The 27089-nt window shown below is 43.0% G+C and overlaps 1 protein-coding gene across 4 annotated transcripts in view; it reads right to left on the bottom strand.

Annotated features, from left to right (window-relative positions):
* Positions 1-20159, bottom strand: part of A2ML1 (alpha-2-macroglobulin like 1) — a 36366-nt gene extending 16207 nt beyond the window's left edge. For 3 of the 4 annotated variants that reach the window (XM_045781242.2, XM_045781243.2, XM_087855591.1), the window contains exons 1-17: positions 20088-20159; positions 13822-13842; positions 12853-13012; positions 12498-12582; positions 11461-11587; positions 10604-10718; positions 10157-10266; positions 8857-9024; positions 7228-7455; positions 5062-5122; positions 4655-4800; positions 4000-4149; positions 3271-3429; positions 1893-1986; positions 1387-1507; positions 440-668; positions 185-311 (exon numbers count right to left, since the gene is read on the bottom strand). In XM_045781242.2, coding sequence (XP_045637198.2) covers positions 185-311; positions 440-668; positions 1387-1507; positions 1893-1986; positions 3271-3429; positions 4000-4149; positions 4655-4800; positions 5062-5122; positions 7228-7455; positions 8857-9024; positions 10157-10266; positions 10604-10718; positions 11461-11587; positions 12498-12582; positions 12853-13012; positions 13822-13836 — 2095 coding nt within the window. In that variant the 5' untranslated portion in view covers positions 13837-13842; positions 20088-20159. Of the gene's footprint in view, positions 1-184; positions 312-439; positions 669-1386; positions 1508-1892; positions 1987-3270; positions 3430-3999; positions 4150-4654; positions 4801-5061; positions 5123-7227; positions 7456-8856; positions 9025-10156; positions 10267-10603; positions 10719-11460; positions 11588-12497; positions 12583-12852; positions 13013-13821; positions 13843-15822; positions 15921-20087 lie in introns of all 4 variants that reach the window. The other variant, XM_045781244.2, reaches the window with a different exon arrangement.
* Positions 20160-27089: the final 6930 nt, after the last annotated feature.

Genomic DNA, 27089 nt, shown 5'->3' with positions numbered 1-27089 from the left:
GTCATCTATCAAAGAGCATTTGCTTATTTATTTATAGCATAGACTTAGGAGGGAAAAAAATAGAGGCAAATAAAATGAGAAAGAACGAGAACAAAGCAAATGCGGGAGAGGAAAGGGTAAAGTTCTCCATCGCTGAGCTTTTGCTATATGCTTTCCTTGCTCCTCTGTCGCTTCCTTCTCTTACCCAATTTGACAGCGGTGATGTTCCAGTGATAGCTTTTTGCTTCATCAGCACAGAGACAGCTGGAGCCCTGAGAATCTGCCCACGATTCCACCTGGTACTTATCTGATGTACCCAGGTTAGTCTGAACCTGAAGGTGTTTAAGAAATAAAGGGTCTGAGTACAGGAAACAACACACAGAGGCTTAGGAAAATGTGGGGGTGGAGACACATCCCCTCTTTCCCAGGGACATCTGCTTCCCATATCCCCAGCTCTTACCCTGATGCAGTCCTTCAGATAATTGAAGATGGTGGCAGTAAGGCGAAAGGATTCCCCACGAACTACTGAGTAAGGGAGAGTCAGTTCAACAAAGAATGGCTTGAAAGCAGTCAGTCCTACAGTAGGTGAAAGACCAAAGCCGCTGGCCTGGGAGGTACAAAAAGTCATGGCCTTCCACTCGGTGATGGTATCAGGAACCGTGACATGGACAGCCTCCTTCCCGGAGTAACTGCGAGAACACAAGAACCCAGGTGAGGGACATAGCAGGAGAACATTGTGAATTAAGCTATACATTTACCTACAGAAGACATTTGTTGTTATTGTTATTGTTATTGTTATTGTTATTGTGGGGGGTGGGGAAAAAAGGCAACTGAACCGAGGAACATGCAATCTCAGAGCGTGAACGTTCAGGTGAGTGAGGATGTACGAATATGGGAGAAGGGGGGTGCCTGAGTACGTGAGGGGGTGAGTGAGAGTAGGGGGGCACGTGTGCAAACACATCTGAAAGAGGCCAGTGCCCTCTGAATCTGTGAGAGGATATCTTGTTGGGGTTTTGATTTGCATTCTCTGACGATCAATGCTGTTGAGCATCTTCTCATGTGCCTGCTGGACACACGAGCCTTGAGGTGAGAGAGGCTGGTCATTCTTCTGGCTTGTCAAAATGAGCAGGTAAGCAGCGGGCAGGAACTGATGTCAACATGTGCGTTTATGTCTGTCGGACCTGGACTCCAAATGCACTGTCTGTACTGTGTAAATGTGGAGACATGTGAATTCGTTTTAAGGGATTGCCTATGATTGCCTAAGAATTCAGGGAAAGAAGCAAGTTCCCATGTCCCCATTAAACTTTCTTGGCTTGAGGCTTAGATTCATCAGACATTATCTGAGTCTGACTTTTCTCCTGACTCCCCACTGTACACTCTTGCTGTACCTTTAAAGGCACCACTTACCCAATAGGAAACAGATCCCAGAGCCAAGTCTCCGGGAAGTACTGGCGGACCTGAGCGTCCTTTGACTGAATTGACGAAGGTGATGATGACTCAGATCCCATCTCAACATCACCATAATTTACTAAGGAGAGCAAGAATAAGGGAATTGAGGGGAAAACAGAAGACTTCCATTGTAAAACAAATTGAGGCAGAGGGATACTACCAAGAAATTTAGAGGGAAACAGAGAACATCCAGTCAGAGACAAGGAGGAAGGACCACAGAGGAACTGACTAGTCATACGGCCATCAGGGGGAAGTGACAGATAAGGAGGTTGGGCCAGAGGATGAACAGGTAAGGGCTTCAGACTTCAAAGGGAGAGAGATCCGGCTGCCTGCATTTATGACCCACAACCCATCGCCATTCTGAGGCTAGAGGCTTAGTGCAGGAACAGGAGGCAAAGAATAAGTTTTCAGAGTTCTATGATTTAAATATCGCAGAGAATCCACAAGCCACACAGGTAGCTTACCTCTAGCCATTGCAGTGCTGTATCTTAGAGACTGTTGACTGCAATCTACTGGCTTCTTAATTTTGGCATTGGACAGTATTTTCAGGCCCATGTCCTGAGAGACACCAAAGAAACCACAGAGTGAAGTGTTAGGGTGGCCCCCTCCCTTACTACCAGGCCAACTGCCTAGGAATGCAACCCTCCAGGGACTGAACCAAGACATTCTTTTCCTATTAATTGTGAGACTGCTGGTTACTACCCAATACTCAGCCACGAAGGTTTTGTTCGCTTCTGTCAGCTAACGTGAAAGGCCTTCAATTTTTTAAAATATATTCTTTGCAAAATGATCACCACAATAAGTCTCGCTAACATCCATCACCATACATGGTTACAAAAATTTTTTCCTTGGGATGAGAACTCTTAAGATCTATTCTTTAGCAACTTGCAAATATGCAATACAGTATCAACCATGCTGTCGCCATGCTGTACATTACATTCCCAGGACTTATGTATCTTACAACTTACTTATCTTATAACTGGACGTCTGTATCTTTTGACAACCTTCAGTCATTTTACCCACCCCAACCCCTGCCTTTGGCAACCACCACACTGTTCTGTGTATCTATGAGCTTGGTTTGGCTGTTGTCATTGATTTTTAGATTCCATGTATAAGTGAGGTCATATAGTATTTGTCTTTCTCTGATTGACTTATTTCACTGAGCACAATGCTCTCCGGATCCATCCATGTTGTCACATATGGCAAGATTTCATTCTTTTTTTTACGGTTGAATAGTATTCCACTTATTTCATTGTCAAATATGTTTAATGCTTCTTCCAAATATTAATCACTGTATCATTATTATTCAATTTAGACTGAACTTTCTGAGGGCAGGAACCATATCAACTCAGTCAATTCACAAAAATACACTGAGTATTATGAAGGATCAGTCATTAAAGAGGATACAAAGATGAACAAGACATGGTTCCTGACTTCAGAGACTTCCTGGTCAACCTTGGGCCACAGCATCCCCATCTTCTACTCACAAAGTACTCAGTTCCTACTCACGTAGTAGTTTTTATAATAATAGTAAGACGCCTCTGGTGTACCTTTCCTCATTTTTCTTCTTGGCCGATCCCACGGAGATCCGTTTGTTTAGGGTCAGAAAGAGGCTGCACACAGCCTCTCACAGTGGCTCTCTTCTGATGCAATCAGGCAGCTGGGCCCCTTCTTCAAGCATAAGGACCAAGAGAGGCTACCTCACGTATCAGGAGTTTCTTCCAAGACTTTATCCCTTCAGTGCCCACATGAGTCTCTCTGCTTTTTTAGATATGGACTTTCCGTCACCCCCCACCCCACCACCATTATTTCTATAAGAACAAAATGGGTAAGAACATCTACCTGGAAAAAGTGGAAGAGGTCCATGTCTTCAGAGAACCAAGGCCTCCACATAATTGAGAGGGGCCGAGGAGCGTCCCAGGAGCCAGACATTGGACACTCATCATATTCAGCCACCTGATAGGGGTAGTGACCATACCAGACTGAGAACATCCTATAGACCTGAAATGGGAGGGGAAAAAGAAATAAACTATTGACACAGTGAAATCAGTTGAGAAATTTCACTCAGATTCTGGTGCCATCGTTCACTGCTCTTGTATTATTTCTCTTCTTTACTCCAGAATTCTTCCTATATTTAACCATCATAATCTCTTCCTACTTTTTTTTTTTTTTAAGTAGGCTCCATGCTGGGCTCCAGTGTGGGGGTTGAACTCATGACCCTGAGACTAAGACCTGAGCTGAGATCAAGAGTTAGACACTCAACCAACTGAGCCACCTAGGTACCCCATCCCTTCCCTACTTTCTAAATTTTGATCTCTTTCTCACCTTTTTCAATAATTTGTCACCTTTATCTCCTATTACAAATTTCCTGCCTCTATGTCCACATGAACCATCTTTCTTCTGCCATCATTTGACCTTCATTTCTACACCAGCTTTTCTACCACCTTGTGGTGGTATACAATTCCCCTCAGACTTTCTTTCCTACTCCCTGAAACCCATCTTTTATTCTAATTCAGTCAAACCGTCTTCTCTGTCAACTCCCTCTTCCCACCCTGTTGGCAGACTACTCACGGAATGGTTGCTCAGCTCTGTCTCTGGCCTAAGTAGTAAGACACTCTCATCCACAGCCCGGACTGCACACAGGGACCCAGGAGCTGCCTGTAGCTGTAGTTCCACGTTTGCTCCTGGAAGCTGCTGGGAAGGTGAGAAGCCAAGGGAAACCTGTGAAAGGGAAAAGTATACTTGGGGGTCAGGTCAGCCCGGAGAGAAGGGGAAACAATGTAATTTGGATCATCAGCCGATATGCCCCAACTCTGGTATTCAAGGCCATTCTTTCACTTTTATACTGATTTTTTTTTTTTTTTGTAAAGTCTAGTCCTTTTGGAACTCGTGTCTTGTGGTATACATTGGAAAAAGTGAGCGGCATAGCACGGAATAACACAGAAAGTTTAAGAGACAAAAATTAATTAAAAAGTTCAAAAAAAATGAAGAAAGTTAAGAGACAAAAACTAGAGAGAAAGAATTGTGCAATTTCCCAGCACAACTTCTTAAAAAGAAGTGGGAGATAGATTCAACAAAGCGTACTGAAGACATGAATACAATAATGACATCCACTTCAATGGGATCTCCTTATTTCCCTGCCCCTGCCTGATTTCCACCCACACCATACACATGCTCTCTCTCTGTGCCCAGACCTTTTCTTCACCTTCCTCAACTGCCATTTTACCTGATTGTCAAAACACATCTCCACTGAGAACTGAACTTTGTCAGCTATAATGCCTCCACTGGGAAAAATGGCATAGACCACCAGGGAAGGATCAGGGGCTAGTCTGGAAGTGAAGGTCAGTGAGAGGGAAAAGGAGCCTTTCGTTCCTGAAAAAGAAGAGGGGATAACACAGGGATGAGAACGTGCCCTGATGACCTCCAACCACATGTCTGCTCTTCTCACTGGGCCTGCTGCCGGCCTCATCGTGCAAGCTACTTCCCATCTTCCTGTTCTCCTATGGTTATCCTTAGTGTTCTGCTCTCATTGCTTTGTCTTTTGCTTCCAGTATAACATTTCCTGGAAGCTTAAAATATCCTTTGATCTGTTAAAATATCCTTTGGTCTTTCAACAGAAGTATGAATACTCACCTTCCTTCTCAAAGTTCAGGTGTTTCTGCCCCTCCATCTCCAAATGCCCTTTCCCTATTAACTAAAAAAGACACACACACACACATAAAAATCAACAGCATGGAAGTTATGAGAGTTTCGCCTTGACCCTACTCTAGAGCACCCCTGCACCTCTCCATAAAGAGAGGCTCTTTTCATAGCTCGAGAGCCTGGGTCAATACTTCATGCAGTGTCCATCAGTTGGTCAAATGTCGGATGGTGCCAAGAGCCCTGCTGACTCTGCCTCCTGAAGGTCCGCCTGAGAACCACGGGAGTGGATGGGAAGAGACAAAGGTCATCAGTACCTCCACACCAAACGGAAGAGAAACTATTCTTCACAACAGATAGCTGTCCACCAATTCTTCAGTTTCCAGGTTTTATTCTCTTATAATCCTTATAACATAAAGTTCCTAAGATCCATCTTCATGACCTTTTTTTTTTAATCACTTAATTCAAAATTCAATGGAAATGAGTGTGCTTTAAACTGACCTGAGCCCTTCTGACATTTGAGTCTTTGGAGGAGAAATCCCTTTGTCTGACTTCCCTTCCTGTTCGCTCCCTTGAAACCAAATTCAGAGAAACTCTCTAAGCAGGGCTGTCATCTCAGACTGCTGTCGAGGGCTCTATGGCCAGCTTCTCAGACTCCTGACTGACACTCAGCCCTTCCACACTATCTGCCGACTACTTCTCCTGGCCTCGCCACACCCCTGTCCTAAAGGCAGTGCGTGGGCTATCACTCTGACTCCTCCTCTGTCGTGTCAGGATGACTGTGTCAGCTTGACAAAGGTACTGAAATGAATCAACGGGGAGACGAGCCCTCAGAAACCTTGAGAGGATGGTAAGAGAACGGAGACTCTAGGCCATCAAACGCGGGACTTACACAAATCTAATTTCTCACTATCACCAAGGTGACCAGTAAAGCTGCTTATCTTTATACATTTCTTTCAAGCTACAAGTTACAGTTTTATACCACAAAGCTGCTATCCATGTTAATTTTAACCTTTATCATCTATTTTAAAACATTGACCAATGAAACACAGAATGAAATTTATTCTGAGTCCCATCCCCTCCTCACCCTCTCCCCCACTCACCCACCCAGCTCCCGTTCAGCCCCCACCAGCAATGTTTTATCCTCAATTCCTCATTTTATCTTCCCATACAATTTTCCTGTTTAAAAATCTCTTTTTTTCTCATTCCCTCCCATCCTTTACACCTACACTGTGCAATGCAGTAGCCACTAGCCACAAGTGACTGCTGGAGCCTTTGAAATGTGGCTACTGTAAAATAAATACCAGTTGAAACCAAAAATGTGAAATATCTATTAATAATTTTGATGTGGATTTTATGTTCATGTTGACATGATCATATGTTGGATACACTGCGTTAAATAAAATACTTTTTTTTTTTTTTAGTTTATTGACTTATTTAGGTAATATCTACACCTAATGTGGGGCTCGAACTCATGGCCGGAGGTAAAGAGTCACATGTTCCCCCGACTGAACCAGACAGGTGCCCCCAAAAAAATATTTTTAAAATTAGTTTTACCTAGGGGCACCTGGCTGGCTCAGTCGGTTAAGTGAGGGTTCTTTTTTTTTTTTTTAAGATTTTATTTATTTATTTGACAGAGAGAGAGAGAGCACAAGCAGGGGGAGCAGCAGGCAGAGGGAGAATCAGGCTTTCCACTGAAGCAGGGAGCCTGATGCGGGACTTGATCCCAGGACCCCTAGATCATGACCTGAGCTGAAGGCAGATGTATAACTGACTGAGCCACCCAGGGGTCCCAAGGCACGGGATTCTTGATTTCAGCTCAGGTCATGATCTTGGGGTCCAGGGATAGAGCCCCAGGTCAGGCTCTGAGCTCAGCAGGGAATCTGCTTGGGATTGTCTCTCTCCCTCTCCCTCTGCCCCTCTCCCCACTGTTGCACATGCTCTCTCTCATATATAAATACATCTTTTTAAATAAATAAATAAAATAAAGTTAGTTTTACCTATTCTTCTAATTTTTAAAATATGGCTTCTAAACATTTTTAAATTGCCTCTGGGACTTGCATTATGTCTCTAGACAGTCTACCCACCCTCTCCGGCTCACTCTCCTCGTTTCCTTTCCTTCCCCAGTGCGCTTTCACCAGCCCTCATTTCCCTTCTCACATAGTAGGAGAAGATGACTTCCTGGTCAGGGTTTGCATCCGCTGGATCAATGTAATAATCCACCAGCACTTCCTGGGGCTTGCCACACGCCAAGATTCCATTTAGTGGCTGGATACCAAGGAAGCTCCGAGTTGTGCTGTAGAAGGACCACAGGTGCAGATAGCCATTGCTGTAGTAACGAGGCCTCTGTCCTGGATTATATACCGAATCTTCCATTTGGAATCTGCCCTAAGAAAAGAGAGGAAGAAAAAGGCTCTTAACACGTACCTGGACCATAGTAAACCCATGGACTTGTTATGGTTTTCAAACAGATCTCTCTCAAATCTTCACTGTCTAAGAATGGCATGTAGATATTCGCCTAGGGGTCCAGCCAAGGATGTTTGAGAAATCCACAACAGCAGCACTTCAGTATGAAGAGGAGTGAAATAAGGGCTGAATTATAGCTGTCAAGTAACAGGCAATTGTAGATCATAAACTTTCATGGACTGATGCAGGGGATATAGATGAGCACAACTAAGATTACATAGAAATTAAAGAATACATCCTGGGGATAAGAACACAAGGCATAAAGGATAATAAGATTAAAAATAATTATTTCTAAGTAGAGTGATTGAGTGATGCCTTGTCTAAAGAATTAAATTAGCCACAACACAAATTGTATGTGTTTGCTTAAGTAGTATGGCTGCATGATTGCATTCATGGCACAATCCATCCCTCCCTGTATTAACGTCCTTTACTATGTAATCTTACATTGCCCTTCTAGTCTAACTGCAGGCTCACCACGCGACTTGCTGGGAATGGGATGCGAGCACATGCAAGACAAGTAGAGGCTTGGAAAAACCATTGGGTGTCCACTTTTGTTCTCTCAACTCATCGTTGTCATCAGAATATACCTGGGATAGCTTGCTGGAGCATGAGACACTGGCCTTCAGCCACAAGCATGCAAGAAATTCCACCAAGATCAGCAGAGCTGCCTATCTGACTACCCCAGATGCAAACAATAAAGGCTTGTTGTATAATACTAAAGTTTGTAGTTGTTTGCTAAGCAACATTGTTTCATAGTTGATAACTGATATGAGTAGCCTTCCCTACAAGTTATCCAAAACCTAGAATTTTCTTCTTTGCCATTTTTATGAGTAATGACCGGGGGCAGGTGGGAGGAGGGATCTAGGAGGAAGAAAATGACTCTGAACTATTTTTAGCTCCCTACTGTGATTTTAAATATAGGATCAAATAGAGATGGGGTAAGTTGTAAGATAAATGAGTAGAAATAACAATTTTTATCTGAAGGGTCATTCATTAGATTGATATTAAAAACCAAAAAAACCCTTGGGCACCCGGGTGGCTCGGTTCGTTGAGCATCCTACTCTTGGTTTTGGCTCAGGTCAATGATCTCAGGGTCCTGGGATCGAGCCCCATGTCAGACAGAGCTCTGCGGGGAGTTTGCTTGAGATTCCCTCTCCTACTCCCTCTGCCCCCCCCCCCCCCAGTAAATAAATAAACCTTTTTTAAAAAAACACCTTTTGTCAACTAGGAAGCAGGACTGGTGAGTGATGGAGATGGAATTACAAATGAGGGAAGAGGTAGAGACACAGGAAAAGTTTGAAGTTTTCCTTCAGGGAACCTTACCTCCAGAGAAATATCTCTCCCATTCCAATTAACTGTATTCAGCTTAAAGGGAGCAAGGCCATCGTTGTCAGTAGTTAGGGTCTGGTTGATGGTTCCATTGATGCCGTAAACCACCAGAAATACTGAATGATTCTTGAGAAAGGAGCCATCATGGCCCCTAACTCTTATCTGGGGGATGAAGGTTATCGGGACATTAGAGTTAGGTCTGGAGTAGGTTCAAGTATGAGGTATAGTGAGGTGATAAAAGAAACTCTAAGAATACATTTCAGGAAAGAGTCCAGAAACAGGAAAATGTGATTCAAGCATTGGAAACTAACATCTATGAGGAAATGAGAAACAAACAGAAGCAGTTCAGCCTGGAGTAGAAGTGGATTTGCCATGGAGCTAATGAAGCTTTAGGACCCCTCATTTACACAGGCCCCTTCCAAGCCTCTCTGTACATTATTTTGCTTTAATTTTTTTAAACTGAGTCCCCTTCCACTCCCAAATTGCATAATTGTTAGGCTCTAAGAAAATCTGGATCACTCTTGGTCTAGAGGAAAGATGACTAAGGATAGATGTAAATGGATCCAAAAAGATACAAGGTTACCGTGTGGAGCAGTTATCTGGAAGTTAAAAAAGATAAGCTGGAGAGAGGGATAGATTGTTGAGTATCAGAAAGAAGACACGGGGCGGGGGCAGCGCTGGCTGGCTCATTTGGGAGAGCATACACCTCTTGATCTGGGGGTCATGAGTTCAAGCCCCACGTTGGGTATAGAGATTACTTAAATAAATAAATGCTTTCTTAAAGAGAAAGAAAGAAGACACTAACAAAGGAAAATTATAAATCTCTGAAGAAACTGCTCAAGGAGCTGTGAAAGGCTCTCTGTCAAGGAAAGTTTAACGTTAATCTTGCTTAGATGAGAAGCCACGCTAGATGATTTCTCTAGATATCTCTCAGGTCTAAAATTCAAAGATTTGAACATTGGAATATGAGCCTCTGGCACTGGGAAAGCAATAAAGTCACATGAATATTCAAAGTACATCTCATGTGAGATTAAGGGCAGCACAGCAGACGGAATTAAGAGTATATACTCTGGAGGCAGGCTGCCTGCCTGGGTTTGATCCTAGTTACGATTTACCAGCTGTATAATTTTTGGAAAATCACTTACCCTCTCTGTGCCTCAGTCTACCTCACTGGATAGTTGTAAAGATTAAATAAGTAAATATGTGTGAAGTACTTAGAACAATGCTAAAGTGGCCATTATTATACGTCTACAGGAAGAAGGCATTTTTTGTGTAGAGACCAGTTTCAACATACCTTCCCACTGAAGGGGAAATTGGGGTAATAAAAATTTTTGGTATCTTCAAAGGTTATTGTTCCCACTTGCGAAGAAATGTCGATATCCTGAGTGGTATTGGCCTCTACTCCTACAGAGAGAAACCAGATGTATGACAACCGAAATACCTGATATCCTCACCTTCATGTCTAACATAAAATCCCTGAAAGGACAGTGCCAGCGGAAGTAAAAAGCTGAACATATTTCTGGTCAAAGATCCAAACAAACTCCTCCTCCCCCACCTTTTGAGGAAATAGGTAACAGATGATAGATGGGAATCGGCATCTCCCTCTGACTAGGAACTAGGAACAGAGTCGTTCCCAAACACTAGTGAGGGTAAGAGGTCTTGAGTGCTCTGAGTAAGTCTATTCCTGGAACAGCCCTTCTCCTTTCACTTTTCTTAATGAACCAAGGACTATCCCACTTACCTGTTCCTTCCTCCACCACAGTAGCCACAATATTGATGGTGCGGCTGTACATGTAACCAGTGAGGTTGAAGGTGGACATGTCCACAGAAGCAGAGAAGCACCCTGCTTTGTCAGTCTAGTGGAGCAATCAGGGAGAGAGGAAGAGGGTGAATAACCTAACTTTTACTCCCATTTCATAATGTACTATTGAAAAAAATTCTTATCTCCATGCTTTAGTTTCTCCACCTTGAAGTCAGAAAAACTCTCTTATAACATAGAGTATCCACTTGCCCGTATACAATCCTGAAACAACTTTGAGGGTCCAAGATATGAGAGTGGGGAAAAGAACCAACTGCAGGGCAGGAAAATTGTATCTCCCAAGGATTTAGGTTAATTTCTTGACTCCAAGGCAGATTCTAAAGACTTCACCTGTTTAGAATAAGGAAGACTGCTTTGTTCTTTGGAACTGGGGCAATAATTGTATGAAAGGATTTCTACTTTGGGCTTTTTACCACTTTTTATTTTTTACACTTTTCAATATATTTTTTCTTTTTTAAGTTTTTACTTAAATTTCAGTTAGTCAGCATATAGTGTAGTATTAGTTTCAGGAGTAGAATTTAGTGATTCATCACTTACATATAACACCCAGGGCTCATTCCATCACATGCCCTCCTTCACGACCATCATCCACGTAACCCATCCCCCCCACCTCCTCTCCAGCAACCCTCAGTTTGTTCTCTACAGTTAAGAGCCTCTCTCTCTCCCCCCATGTTCATCTGTTTCATTTCTTAAATTCCCTTACCACTTTTTTATATAGGTGCTTAGTTACTCATTGGGACATACGAATAAGGTTCCTTTTCTACAGCCCATTTACTCACCTGTCCAGAAAGATTCCTGCACTTGTCAGGTAGCCGTTCCCGTTCTCCTTCTGGAAAATAGTAACTATATGCCTTTTGACACACCGATACCTGCACTGCCCCTAGCATGGGCTTTCCATAGGTGTACCTAACCCAGAAAAGCATGAGAAGTCAGAGTTGGGAGATGGCACTTGAGATCCAACCCTCCTCTTCCAAAACACCGCTGTCCCTTCTTTCCCCTACTCCAACTTCTCAAAGTAGTGACAATCCTTCACTAGTCTTGTTCATTTCCCTGCTTTTCTCAAAGCCTTACGATATTGCCACTACACAGTAAGTACTATCCGAAGGACAGAGACGGTGTTTTTCCCTCTCCTTACTCCCATTTCTCCATGGGACTCAATATTGTGTTCTGCATAAGGAAGACAATGAATCAATGATGCTGACTGAGCGAGCACTGGAAAGAAGGCAGCAGAGACACAATTAGAAAATGTGTTCTTGGAGAAGTCGTGACTCTGGACCACATAAAATATCTTAAGTTTTTTTTTTTTTAAGATTTTATTTATTTGACAGAGAGAGACAGCCAGCGAGAGAGGGGACACAAGCAGGGGGAGTGGGAGAGGAAGAAGCAGGCTCCCAGGAGAGGAGCCTGACGTGGGGCTTGATCCTGGAATTCCGGAATCACGCCCTGAGCCGAAGGCAGACGCTTAACGACTGCGCCACCCAGGCGCCCCAAAATATCTTAAGTTTTAACCACTGCCTCCATAATCTCTCTCCCCATAGCACTCCCTTGTCACGCTTCTCAGTATAGCTTTACTCTTTTTTTTTTTAAGATTTTATTTATTTATTTGACAGAGATAGAGACAGCCAGCAAGAGAGGGAACACGAGCAGGGGGAGTGGGAGAGGAAGAAGCAGGCTCATAGCGGAGGAGCCTGATGTGGGGCTCGATCCCACAACGCCGGGATCATGCCCTGAGCCGAAGGCATATGCTTAACCGCTGTGCCACCCAGGCGCCCCAGTATAGCTTTACTCTTCACCAGATCCAGAGCTTTATTCTTACCTACAACAGACTTTCACTAAGAAGGATTCCTCCACTGTCGATAACTGCTTGGGTTCCACCACGTCCACCTTGAACTTAGGCAACACTGGAAAGAGCGGAACCAGAAATGGGAAAGGGAGAGGAAGAGGATTTGACCGTACAGGGAGGGGACAGAGGGTATAAAAACAGTTGTACTTGAATTAGTTAAATTAAGGGGGGATTATGAAGGCAAAATTCTCCTAAAGTTATTGGCTGGTTTAGCCCGGATTCAAAGGTGAATAAAAAATCCCTTCCCATAGTAGATTTTACTTTACCTTTGCTGATTTGGGGGACAAGATTATGTCCAACACTTTGACCTGCTAATTCTCCCACCTACCATATTCTTCCACACTGAAGGTGCCAAAGGTCGTGCCCCCGGCCACTGCTACTGTATAGGTCCCCAGCGTTGCCTCTGGAGCCAGCTGGAAGGATAGGTCTACAATGCCTTGCTCAGGCACCACTTCCAGCCACTGCGCAATCCTGTTGGTATTTGGATCCTGTGTTCATTAGAAAGAAACTCACGATATACACGCTTGTTTCTCACTCTGCACTGCAAAAAGCAGGTAAAGACGCAAAGTGCAGGTAAAGAACCCCACTCATTGCTCATGACCCCCGTGGTCTGTGTCCAGGAAGAACAGCTCTGTGTTTCATTTCTAATTTTCTTTACTACTAAATGAAATAAATTTTCCTATAGGTCCAACGCCATTTGGGACGAAAAGCATCTTTGTGGATTCAAATAATCAGACTGAATCCTCAAAGGTATTGTTGCCAGTTTCAGAAAGTGGGCTTTAGGATGTCCTTTACAAAGAGTGTTTATTCTTGGTACCTATTTAGGGGCAATGCTGAAGGAATTTATCACAAGATACCCCAAAGAAAATCTAACAGAACAATGGAGGGGTTGCTGTGGGACATTCACCCTTCTAGTCCCTTTCCTTCTTAGCACTTCCCAAGGTATTCATGTCATATTCAACTGGTGAGTGTCTATGACAAGAGCCATTAGAATAAGAGGAGTACAGAACTAAGCCTGGTTGAACCGGCATGGCACAGAGAAGTCACAGGAATCAGAGAGCGAGGGCTAGTGGCAGAAGGAGTGGTGTCCCTATCTACAGAGGTTCAGGACTGAGAGGGTGGGGGGCGCAGGCAGGAAAACAGGCATGGCTTGGGTGGGGCTCTGGGTACTCTGTATGGGTCAGAATCTTGGGCTCTGGGCCAAGATCGCAGAGCTGTTTCTGGCTCCACGGTTTAGCACCAAATTCACTTCCCCTTTTCCACAGCTGACAGAAAAGAAAAGGAAACTTCGACCTACCTGCAGCTCCACCATGGAGTACTGAAAAAGAAAATCAGATAATGTGGGTTAAAGCCGGATAAGCAACAAGGATGGGCTGAAAGCAGAAAGTTCACAAGGGCCTCTTTCTTTCTCCGTTGCCCACTTCTTCCTTCCTATATGGCTCTTTTGTGCCCTCATCAGGGTAACAATGCAGCAAAAACTTACTGGCTAGGGGAGGAGAGAGAAGAGGTTTCCTCAAAGGGATTGCCAGGCTCCAGAACATTTGAAGAAATGAAGCTTCAGACCCTTCAGCATCCCTTAGTGCTCTGGAACTGAACTCTACCACAACATGCCTTAAAAGAAAGTCTTAACATCCGGAGGCTCCCCCATGTTTTAACCTCTTCTTGGCCAACTATCTCCTTGCCTCTTCCTCTGCTGTCTGAATACAACTGGCAGCATCGGAACATTTACTTTCTAAAAAATATTTTGTTTAAAAGAGTTCCATCAGGGGGCGCCTGGGTGGCACAGCGGTTGGGCGTCTGCCTTCGGCTCAGGGCGTGATCCCGGCGTTATGGGATCGAGCCCCACATCAGGCTCCTCTGCTATGAGCCTGCTTCTTCCTCTCCTACTCCCCCTGCTTGTGTTCCCTCTCTCGCTGGCTGTCTCTATCTCTGTCGAATAAATAAATAAAATCTTTAAAAAAAAAAAAAAAAAAAAGAGTTCCATCAGGGCGCCTGGGTGGCTCAGTTGGTTAAGCATCTGCCTCCGGCTCAGGTCATGATTCCAGGGTCCTGGGGATCGAGCCTCACGTCGGGCTCCTTGCCCAGCAGAGAGCCTGCTGCTTCTTCTCCCTCTCCTCCCTCTCCCTCTGCTGCTCCCCCTGATTGTGCTCTGTCTGTCTCTGTCAAATAAATAAATAAAATCTTTAAAAAATAAAAAATTAATTGAAAAAAAAAAAAGAGTTCCATCAAAGGACTTCAAGAAAATGGATGCTAAAACCACAAGGTTAGCGGTGAACAGGTTATTGGGCTAGGTGCCAAAGTGTCACCAAAATTACTTGCTAATTAGAAAAAAAGAAGAAGGGCCACCTGGCTGGCTCAGTTAGTAGGGAATGTGACTCTTGATCTCGAGGTTGTGAGTCCAAGCCCCCTGTTGGGCACAGAACTTACATTAAGCAAATAAAAAATTAGGGGTGCCTGGGTGGCTCAGTCAGTTAAGTGTCTGCCTTTGGCTCAGGTCATGATATCAGGGTCCTGGGATTGAGCCCCACATCAGGGCTCCCTGCTCAGTGGGGAGTCCGCTTCTCCCTCTTCCTCTGCCCCTCCCACCAACTCATGCCCTCTCTATCAAATAAATATTGAAAAAAATTAAAATAAAAAAATTAAAAATTAAAATAAATTTTAAAAATTTTAAAAAGAAGACATACGTTCACACTGGGGAAATTAGGCTGTCACCACCTTAAGCAAGTAATCAATCTCATCATCACTAATAAGGCGACAACCTGACATTATGTGTCTCCTGCAGAGTACCTGGAGGTTCACAGCATTACCTAATAAGTATTTTTGCTTAAATCTGATTAAGACCTCGAACTACTTCCAGAAGACAGGGGAACAAGTTGGACTACACAATAAAGAAATAATCAGACAAATCAAGAATGTTGAGTATTCTGTAAGACAATTAGGCTTCCTCAAAAGTCAATGTCATATTCTGGAATGGGGACATTATCATTAAGCCTGATAACTTTCTCTCTCTCTCTCTCTCAAAAAAAAGTCTATAATGAAAATTTAAGATTATTTTAAATTAAGAGAAATTTGAAAGACATACCCAAATGTAATGCATGAATTTGATCAGATCCTACTTTGAAAAAAAAAAAGAACCCTCAACCTCATTTGAAAAAACCTGATTTAAGACTGGGTATTAAATGATATTAAATGATTATTATTAATTTTCTTAGGTTTGATAATGACATCATGATTATTTAAGATGGACCTTTTCTTTATTTTTTTAATGATTTTAATTTTTAGTAATCTCTACACCCACCGTGTGGCTCAAACTCGCAGCACCAAGATCAAGAGTCGCACCCTCCACGGACTGAGCCAGCCAGGTGCCCCGAAGATCCACTTTTAAGAAGATACCTGCTAAAGTGTGCAGGAGTAACGTGTTAAGATGTCTGCAACTTACTTTTAAACGATTCCGAAAAAAAAAGGAAAAAAGATCGATTAAAATGATACGGCAAAATGAAACATAAAGAATGTTATGCTTGAAAATTCTTGTAATAAAAAATGGAGAACAAAACGGCTGCTCCAGATAATCTATGAGAAAATCATCTTTTTATTGTGTTGTTTGTTTGTATAAGATCTTTTGATTTTTTCAAGTTGTAATCATTAGAACTGTACAAAATCATAGCCAAGGAAATTGGTAATTAGAATGTCTAAAATGTTAGGGATGCCTGGATGGTACAGTCGGGTAAGCCACGGACTCTTGGTTTTGGCTCAGGTTAGGATCTCAGAGTCATGAGACAGGGCCTCGAATCAGGCTCCACACTTACTGCAGAGTCTGTTTCAGGTTCCCTCTCCCACTCCCTCTGTCCCTGACACTCGTGCCCTCTCTCTCTCTCTCAAATAAATCTTAAAAAGAAGAGAAAGAAAGAATGTCTAAAATGTTAATATTATTAAGACTCTGATTAGAGACGGTACACTTATTGAATTCAGGGCATTCCGATTAGTATTATATACACTTAAAAACTAAATGGGATTGAAAGCTGGAATTTAAATATAGGAGCCTCAGAGAGGGTACAAGAACTGGATCCCACTTGGAAGGAAAAGGGAATGAAATCAAGACGGTGCTTGCCTTTGATTCTTGGACCAAGTACCACATGATGTCAACCAGTGAAGAAACAGAATGTCACAAAATACAGCTATCAGTCTTGATACCCAGGATAATGGCAATTCTTCAGAAAAGCCAAAAAAAAATGAGAGACAAGGATTATAGGAACAGAAAAATTTCCCTTCTTCCTTTCTAGGTTCTTTGGCTGGTCTAATAAATAAATTGACATAAGATGGATTAACAGGAGAAAAAATTTAATTACATACATTTGGCAGCCCCGCAAAGACAATGAGACTCAAAGGCAGCCAGGCAATTGAGGCTTATATACCATTCTGAGCTAAGGAATGAGATAGGGGCCTGGGGCTTCAGCGGGAAATAGGGCAATTCACAGGAAGATCAGAAGAGCAGATGTCTGGTAATCAAATGCTTGCCCTACCATGAAGATGAATCTTTTAGGTAAAAAAGTTATATCTGGTAACTGAGCCATGCCCCCATGTAAGTTCTTTTTTTTTATTTTTTAAGATTTTATTTATTTATTTTAGAGAGAGACAGAGAGCATGAGCAGGGGGAGGGACAGAGGGAGAGGGAGAGAAAGAATCTCAAGCAGACTTTGAGCTGAGCATGGGGCCCAAAGTAGGGCTCAATTTCACGACCCTGAGATCTGACCTGAGCCAAAATCAAAAGTCAGGCACCCAACCGACTGGGCCACCCAGGTGCCTCTCCGACTATATAAGTTCTTTTAGTCAGTTAAGGGAGAGGTAAAAATTTTTTCCTGAGTATTTTGGCTCTTGACTGCCTTCAGCTCAAAGTAATCCACATGGCAAAGTGGCTCATTTTAGGGTAGCACATTCTGCTGCCCTTCAGGATCAAGGGGGAGACAGGACTTTTACAAACCAGAGCGATCCAGACAATAAGGAGACAAAAATGAGACTACTATGGATTGCTAAAAAGTACAGAAAAGGAACACTTCTCCGATGACAAAGTACTTTTCTCACACAGAGGGTCAAGAAGCAGGGAGGAACCAGTTACCTAGAAGTAGGCTCTGGAAAAAACCAAGTGTTCAACAATGCTAGGAAGATAGCACTTCCAACTGGAAGCAGGCTGAGATTTCTGAATAAATAGTTGCATCAACCGAACCAGAGAGGCTCAGTTAATCTCAAGTATATTTCAGTTGCCTAAGGATAAAATGCTGTGCTCTGTAACCTCACAATTTTTGTCTCTCCGTTTCTTAGTAAAATTCCTTTAGTTGATCTCAGTGTTTCAAATTGGGAGTTTCAAACGGAGGGCTTCAGAGGGGAGGGGGGTGGGGGAATGGGATAGGCCGGTGATGGGTAGTAAGGAGGGCACGTATTGCATGGTGCACTGGGTGTTATACGCAACCAATGAATCATGGAACTTTACATCAAAAACTAGGGTTGTACTGTATGGTGACTAACATAATAAAAAATATTAAAAAAACCCCAAAACCAAAATGGAGTTTCAAATTTTCAGTGTTTCATACTGGAACCTGGAGTGGGGGGCTGGCTAAAGAAATGGTGGAAAGAGGAAGAAGTAATTTTACAACAGAAATAGAGAATGAGAATGGAAATCACAACAACTCTCAATAACGGGCAACAGTGTAACAAGGGTGGCTATGAGATCCACCTGCAGGGGGCAGTAGAGTCTAAACTAACCCTTGGCTGCGGTGGTCACGCTCTCCCCCAGTACTTCCTCCTTTCAACTCTGGGATTAACGGTCTGTTGAGAAAGAAGTCGGCAATATTAAACCAGATCGATGAAGAGAAGATACAGGTGGTAGGAAGGAGCAACTGCAAAGAATTCTAAATTGGGGGAGAAAGTAGTGGTGGAGGAAACTACTAATTAATAAGCTGAACGCTTCACTGTATGTATAGGGAAAGGAAACAGGCCCTGAGAACATGGGAATAGAAATAAAAATTAATGCATGCCCTATCATTATCTTTAAAGCTTCATGACACAGCATGTATCCTGGGCTGCGACTGAAGGAGAAAGAAAGGAACAGGGATCTCGGAGAGGTAAGTGTTTCAGAAATGTAAAACTGACACAGGCCCTAAATTGAGATCAAACGTATCAGAAGGCTTATGATTCTAGGGATTGAGCTGTTCAAGGAACATTTAAGTAATCGCCAAATGTTACCACCTCTTTACCTTTGGCACGTAGTCTTTTTTTTTTTAATTTTAATAATATTTTTTATTATATTATGTTAGTCACCATACAGTACATCCCTAGTTTTTTATGTAAATTTCGATGATTCATTACTTGCGTGTAACACCCAGTGTACCATGCAATACGTGTCCTCCTTACTACCCATCACCAGCCTATCCCATTCCCCCACCCCCCTCCCCTCTGAAGCCCTCAGTTTGTTTCCCAGAGTCCATAGTCTCTCATGGTTTATTCCCCCTTTTGTTTACCCCCCCTTTCTTCTTCCTTTTCTTCCCCTACCGATCTTCCTACTTCTTATGTTCCATAAATGAGTGAAACCATATGATAATTGTCTTTCTCTGCTTGACTTATTTCGCTTAGCATTATCTCCTCCAGTCCCATCCATGTTGCAGCAAACGTAATATAGTCTTAAGAGAATTGCCTACTTTATCAAACACCTTGCCTTGTAGTAAAAAAGGATGGTGGGGATGGATACTCTTATTTCTTCCTTTTGTTAAACATACTCCTGAATTATTTCTAATATCCTAACTGCAAAGGCATGTGGTGTCATTCCTGGAGAGAACGCCTTGAGGTTTTTTAAAAAACTTTTTTTTAAAGGATTTTATCTATCTAGCTATCTATCTATCTATCTATCTATCTATCTATCTATCTATCTATCTATTTGTCAGAGAGAAAGAGAGTGCACAAGCAGGGAGAGTGGCAGGGGAAGGGAGAAGCAGGCTCCTGGCTGAGCAGGGAGCAAGAACCCAGAACCCTGGGATCATGATCTGAGCAGAAGGCAGACGCTTAACTAACTGAGCCACCCAGGCATGGCTTTAAAAACCCCTTTAAAATGACAGTGGATATCAGCATCTCTCAGGAATGTTAACTTAATTGATGTTCTCAGCTATCCACTTGAGACAGACACCACTGCCCGTTTTTAGGAGATGGACAAGAAGGGTTTATTTTATTTTATTTTTTTAAGATTCTATTTATTTATTTGACAGAGATAGAAACAGCCAGCGAGAGAGGGAACACAAGCAGGGGGAGCGGGAGAGGAAGAAGCAGGCTCATAGCGGAGGAGCCTGATGTGGGGCTCGATCCCAGAACGCCGGGATCACGCCCTGAGCCGAAGGCAGGCGCTCAACCGCTGTGCCACCCAGGCGCCCCGGACAAGGAGGGTTTAGACCGGTACCCTGAGACTAGCACAAACATTCTGCATCTCATCACAGTGTTAAAAAGAATCTCTTCTCCTTTTGCCTACTCTCTTTCAGTCTGCCCTACTCCTCTCCCTTTCCCTCTTCCCAACCAAGTTCTCACCTTGTCATTCACCGGAAAAAAGCCGCTGTTCAGGGTGACAATGCGGAAGTGCACTGGAACAGAACAGGCATCATTGGCAAAGGGGATTTTCCCCTCTCTGAAACTTTCTTCCACTCTTTCTACTCCCCCCCCCAACTTCTGAGTGTGCAAAATTCCACCAGGTTTTGCTTTAAAAAACAAACAAACAAACAAACAGAGTCTGAGAGAGAGCTCAAAGCCCCCAAAGGGTTTCTCTTCACAGCTCCTGACTTGGAAACATTAGAATGGAATGCCCTTCTGAGGAAGAAGGCACAAAGTTCAAATACCAGGGGCTCAAGCCAAATGCCCTTGATGCTTTCGTATTCACGTACAAGCAGCTTGCCCTGAAACGCAGCAGCCGGTTAAACTTGCCAAATTCCACCCCAGGAAAAAAGTACATAATTTTGTTTCAGATACACACACACTAGCGACTTCACTGACTTACTCCTGCTTGTGTAACACAGGGCGTCTTCAACACCTGTGACCCTTCCTCCCTGCAGACCTTTCTCCCTCCAGTCTTGTTCCACGGACCTCCCACCAAACCACAAAGCCCCTCTTTCTGAATATGTGCAGCGGTTTGCCCTGTCTTTTGTCCAGCCCCATCTGTGCCTCTCTTACCTTCCTGCCCTGGGTTGTAGATAGGTTTGTCAGTTTGTATAATGATGCCATTCCCCTGTCTCTGAATTAGAACCTTTTTCTTCTCCTCAAAGCTGATATTATTTCCAGTCACCGACACCCAGACTGTAGCCACTTCTTCTGTGCCACCAGCAGGAGGTGGTACCTGAACAAGGGAAGGGAGCTTGCGGATGAGTAGGATACTGGGAGTGGAATCAACTGAGTTAGATGGGGGTAGGAGGGGCAGGGCCATAAAACAAGATGCCGGGAGGAAGAAGGGAAACAATATTCGGAGGTTAAGGTAAAAAAACTAAAAGAAGAAATCCAAGGTCAAGGAAATGGTGAATGTGTTATGGCCAGGAGTTGAGTTTAGCTTTAGGGGAGACGGGTTGGAAGACTGTGATGAAAGTAGATTGCCTAAGTGCCTAGGAAGGAGGGTAAGAAGGGAAGGGAGCAGAGTTGGGGTTGAATCTGTGCTTACCAGAAAGGAGATGCACTGTAAGTGCCTCTTCTTCGATCCAGAGGTTTCTAGCAACTTCTGGGTCTTGTCCTTCGTCTCCAGAGTAATAGTGAATTTTACATTATGGGACCCGGGGCTCAGATCCAAACAAACTTTCTGGGTAGAGGGGAAGTTAAGCTGGGCTGGTACTGTCACCAGGTAGTTTCTATTAAGGAAGCAAAAGGATCTCAGGGCAGTAATGACTCATTCATTCAATGAAAAATTAAGCCCTCTCCTAAGCGCTCAGCATATAGCAGTGAATTAAACGGACTGATCCCCAGCCTTTATGAACCTTATTTTCTATAATGGAGAAACAGATGAGAAACAAATAACTCAGCCTTAAGCCATGCACAGCTTAAACCAACTACAGGTAGGAGGCCATCATCGAGAACATACACCTAGGGTACCAAGAAGGAAATTAATTCTATTACAGAGAACAGGGTATGAGGAGTCTATTATAGTTTCATGCTATCTTTTCTTTACTTTTTTTTTTTTAACGTTATCTTTCTTAAAGCTTTCTTTTGGTGCCTCTGCCTTTCTCTCTGGGTAAAGGAGAAATGGAAAACCTAAGAAGGAACAGATGAGAAGGAAATTCAAATAAATCAGAGGTTATCTCTTCTTTCCCATATTCACATTTGAGAAAAATAGACAAAGAAGCCACCTGCCCTAAATCAGCTCTGACACCAAGCACTTACGGGAGATAGTTCTCTGCAATGGCTGGTGATAGGGTCAATATTCCTAGAAGGAGTTGAGCCCACATCCTTGTGGGTGAGAATCCTCAAGAGCAGGAACCAGAAGTCTGCAGCCCTGCTATAACTTATATATTAACCCCACAAGGTGTGGAGCTTTGATTATGACTCTAGCCAATCACCTCTTAGAGCCTCAGGCTAAGGTGGTAACTCCGGGTAGCACTTCTGTTCACTTCCTCAATTTTACTTCTCCCTGAAACATTCATGCTGGCTCAGCCAGTCCTTAATACCTATCCTGGGAAAAACCCAGGGCTGAGTATTTGCAGTGGTAATGCTCTCAGAACAAATTTTGGACTCCTCCCTTTTCTTCTGGTTTCATTCCAAATTTCCATCCGCATTTGATCTTTGTTCTCTTTTTATTATTCTATTAAGACATACTTGGAAACACAGGTACGGGAATAATATCAATGGAAAAGCAGTATATCTATCTAGTTGGGAATTAAAACAATGAATACTACTCATATTCTTCTATGTGGAAATAGGGACACACACTCCTTATAAAACAGTATAAGTGGACAGCCTTTCTGAAGGTAATTTCACACACATCAAAACCGTTTCAGATTTCTATGGCCCAGCAACTCCTTTTTTGGAAATGTTTCTTAATGAGGAGAGAGAGCATGCATGTATGCAAAAGATGTATCAACCCTAACTTTCTTCACTGTATTCTTTATAATGGCAAGACTTGAATGCTTCCTGGGGTATAAATTAGTGAGAATACTTTCTGGAGCAATGAACAACTCAAATCAAGCCAACTTAAACAAAAAAGAATTTCTGGTAACTGGGGTGAATCAGATGTGAAGAACTGAAGGAACCAGAGAAACCGGAAATGTTATGGCCTGAAATTAGGCACTGATGCTGTCAGTACTCATTTCTCCCCCACTGCGCACAAGATTTCCTTCAAGTAGTGAAGAAGACGGAGCTGGGAATTCTTCCAGCTCTATGATCCTAAGAGAAATTTCTGAAAAAAAAGATTTTGTTCTTCCTTCTCTCACATGCTCACCTCTGAATTAATCATTGTAGCCAAGATACTGCAACAAGGTGGACTTGGGTCATTCTTATCAACCAGAGGCCAGCACGATGAAGTACTGTGATTGGGAACCCTCAAAAGACACATGGAATTGGACAGGAGGGGGCTCTCTAAAGAAAGGAGTCCACTGCTATAGGAAGTGCATTGGGGTAAAGATGCTGGGAAAATCGAATATTAACTCTATTACAATGCCCAATAATTTAAATTTGGTTGAAAAATTGTCATAATAATATAAAGCAACAATACACAGTCATCAAAAATAATATTTTCATGACAAGGGGAATTGTTTGCAATATTAATTGAATGGCAGGGTGGAGAAGAGGGAATATAGTACAAAACAATATGTGGGAAGTTCCACTTCCAGTTAGGATGTAAAAACAACTGGAAAGAACGTTTTTCCCTCCCTGATAGTGAAAAAAGCCAGATAAACTGCAAAATCGTAACTTTCCTTGAACCAAAAATTTGAATCTAAGAGCTGAGCAGAGGTTGCTGGTTAACTAAGTAGCCTAAAATCCAAGGAGGCACATTTCCTTCCGAGAAGAGACTGAGTGTTGAATTGTCTCATCTGTGCCAGAACATGGGAGGTGTTTGGTCCATCACAGAAGCAAGTGAGAACACAGCTAAGATTTTAATGAATCACTAAAGGTGTAGTGTGGGCTAGAATAACAACAAAGAATCTCTGTGTGCCACACGGGAAGCTTGTACTTAATTACAGGTTCTCTTCCATGACCTTTACCAAGTGCTCATAAGAAAGATCAGATACAGAATGAGACTCAAAAGAGCCTCCCATAGTAGTATAGAGATAGAGGACAGTATTATCTATCCTGTAGGAAAGGCCCCAGCTGCCCAAACTATTTTCAAAAGGCTTAAGACTCTGGGGAGAAGCATTAAATACTGTTGCTCTGATTGTTGCACAGGTAAAGATCCACGGTTGCCAGGGGAAAGATGGGAGAGGGAGAGGGAGAGGGAGAGGGAGAGGGAGAGGGAGAGGGAGAGGGAGAGGGAGAGGGAGAGGGAGAGGGAGGAGAGGGAGAAGGAGAAGAGGGAGAGGGAGAGGGAGAGGGAGGAGAGGGAGAAGGAGAAGAGGGAGAGGGAGAGGGAGAGGGAGAGGGAGGAGAGGGAGAAGGAGAAGAGGGAGAGGGAGAGGGAGAGGAGGGAGAGGAAGGAGAGGGAGAAGGAGAGGGAGAGGGAGAGGGAGAGGGAGGAGAAGGAGAAGGAGAAGGAGAAAGAAGAGGGAGAAAGAAGAGGAAGAAGAAGGAGAAGGAGAAGAAGAAGAGAAGAAGAAGAAGAAGAAGAAGAAGAAGAAGAAGAAGAAGAAGAAGAAGAAGAAGAGAAGAAGAAGACGAGGAGGAGGAGGAGGAGGAGGAGGAGGAGGAGGAGGAGGAGGAGGAAGACCCTACCCCACAGGGAGGGAGAAGAAAAAGACCTCAGCCCAGAATTCTATACCCATACTTTCAGAGATTTCCTAAGACTGAAGGAAGGGCAGGGAAATCTTTTCCACACAAGACCTGCCATGGACACAAAGCAGAGTTTGATTGGGAGTAGAGGCAGGAATCCGAAGAAAATCTCATCCTCCAGGACCAGGCATATAAACTACCTAAGACTGAAGATGAAAAGGACAAGAGAGAACTACTGCACCCTCTCACCAGCACCCTAGCAAGAAACATAACAAGCAGCAGTTCACCACTGGTGGAGGGGCAAAAATATGGAGAGAGACCACCTCTGTAGTGCCTATAATGTGTATAGGGAAGGTTGAGAGCTGAAAGTGGGGAAAAAACCTTGAGAAAAACCTCCAGCATTCCAGACCCTATCCTAAGTACAGGGCATCCTAAGAGGTATTTGAAGCTTATGGTACACTAAAAGAGCACACCCTAAATCCACCTCATCTTTTAACGAGAATGACTCCATCTACCCTGCTAAACTGCCTGAGAAGAGATGTGTCCCTTTCTAGGCATAAAGGCTATTTACCCAATCTCCCGTTTTGCACAAGATGTCTGGCATTCAATAAAAAATTATATGATGGGGCGCCTGGCTGGCTCAGTTAGTACAGCATGCAACTCCTGATCTCAGGGTCATGAGTTTAAGCCCCATGCTGGGTGTACAGCTTACTTAAAAAGAAAAAACTTATATGACTGACAAAAAGAAGATGACGATGACAACAAAGACAGCAATGGTGACGACGCCCTGTGAAGATACAAAGCAGCTGACACAGCCAGACTCAGAGATGATGCAGGTGTTAGATCTACCCAAATGGGACATTCAAATGGCTAGAAGAGGGGCACCTGGCTGGCTCAGTCAGGAGAGCATGTGACTCTTGATCTCAGGGTTGTGAGTTTGAGCCCCATCTTGGGTGTAGAGACTATTTTTTTTTTTTTAAGATTTTATTTATTTACTTGACAGAGAGACAGCCAGCAAGAGAGGGAACACAGGCAGGGGGAGTGGGAGAGGAAGAAGCAGGCTCCCAGCAGAGGAGCCTGATGTGGGGCTCGATCCCAGGACTCTGGGATCATGCCCTGAGCCGAAGGCAGACGCTCAACGACTGAGCCACCCAGGCGCCCCTAGAGACTACTTTAAAATAAAATCTTTAAAAAAATAAAAGTGAAATAGCTAGAAGTAATATGTTAAGGAAATTTTTAAAAAGGTGGACAACATCCCTAAACAGATGGGAAATTTCAGCAGAAAGATAGAAGTGATAATGTCAATTAGAAATGCTGAAAATAAAAAAAAAAATCAGGTATCAGAGATGAGCAGCTCCTTCTTCAGGCTCATAAGTAAATTTGACACAGCTGAGAAAATATTTAACCAATATCTACCTTATAAATAGGTCAATAGAAATTATCCAACTGAAACACAAAGAAAAAAAAGGTGGAAAAAATTGAATCTCATCAAAAGACAAGAGGTAACAAATACTAGCTTGTGTGTGGAGAAAGGGAATACTTCTGAACTGTTGATAGGATTATAAATTGGTGCAGCCATCGTGGTAAACAGTATGGAGGAGCCTCAAAAACTTAAACATAAAACTATCATATTCTCTCACAATTTCACTCCTGGGACTTTATCGAAAGGAAATGAAAACATTAACTTGAAAAGGTGTCTGCACCCCTATGTTCATAGTAACAGTATTTCCAATAGCCAATACATGGAAACAACCTAAGTGTCCACTGATGGATGAAAGGATAAAGAAGTTGTGATATATATGTGCGTGCATACACACACACACACACACACACACACACACACACACACACACAGAGGAGTATTATTTAGCCATAAAAAATGAAGAAATCTTACCATTTACAACATGGATGGAACTTGAAGGCACTATGCTAAGCAAAATAAGTCAGACAGAGAAAGACAAATACCGTATGAGTTTACTTTTATGTGGTATCTGAAAAACAAAACAGGTGCTCAGTGGGTTGGTAGCTCAGTCAATTAAGTGTCTGACTCTTGATTTCGGTTCAGGGTTGGGAGCTCAAGCCCCACATTGGGCTCCATGCTGAGCATGGAGACTGCTTAAGCTTCTGTCTCTCCCTCTCCCTCTGCCTTTCACCTCCAAACCTACTTCCACACTCACACGCACTCTCTCCCTCTATGTCTTTAAAAAAAAACAAAACAAAACAAAGCTCATAGAAAAAGAGATTAGATTTGTGGTTACCAGAGACAGGAGGGAAGGGAAATTGAAGGATGGTTGTCAAAAGGCACAAACTTCCAGTTATATGATGAATACAGACTAGGGATATAGTATACATCATGATGACTGTAGCAAACACTGCTGTGGGATTTATAGGAAAGTTATTTTTAAAATTTATTTTATTTTTATTTTAAGTAGGATTCATGCCCAATAGGGGGCTTGACCTCATGACCCTAAAATCAAGAGTCATATTCTTCACCAACTGAGCCAGCCAGGCTCCCCAAATAGGAAAGTTGTTCAGAGTGAATCCTAAGAGTTATTTCTCATTGCAAGGAGAAATTTTTTTCTTTTTTCTTTTCTTCTTCTTCTTTTTTTTTTCCTTTTTACTGTATCTATATAAGAAGGTGGATGTTAGCTGCACCTATTATGTTAAGCATTTCCACCATGTTAATCAAACCACCAC

The sequence above is a fragment of the Ursus americanus genome, chromosome 25 (assembly GCF_024610735.1).
Source record: "Ursus americanus isolate L20-20 chromosome 25, mUrsAme1.1.p, whole genome shotgun sequence".
Classification (NCBI taxonomy): domain Eukaryota; kingdom Metazoa; phylum Chordata; class Mammalia; order Carnivora; family Ursidae; genus Ursus; species Ursus americanus.
Note: the sequence above shows the minus strand (reverse complement) of the source record. Positions and strands in the feature narration are given on the sequence as shown.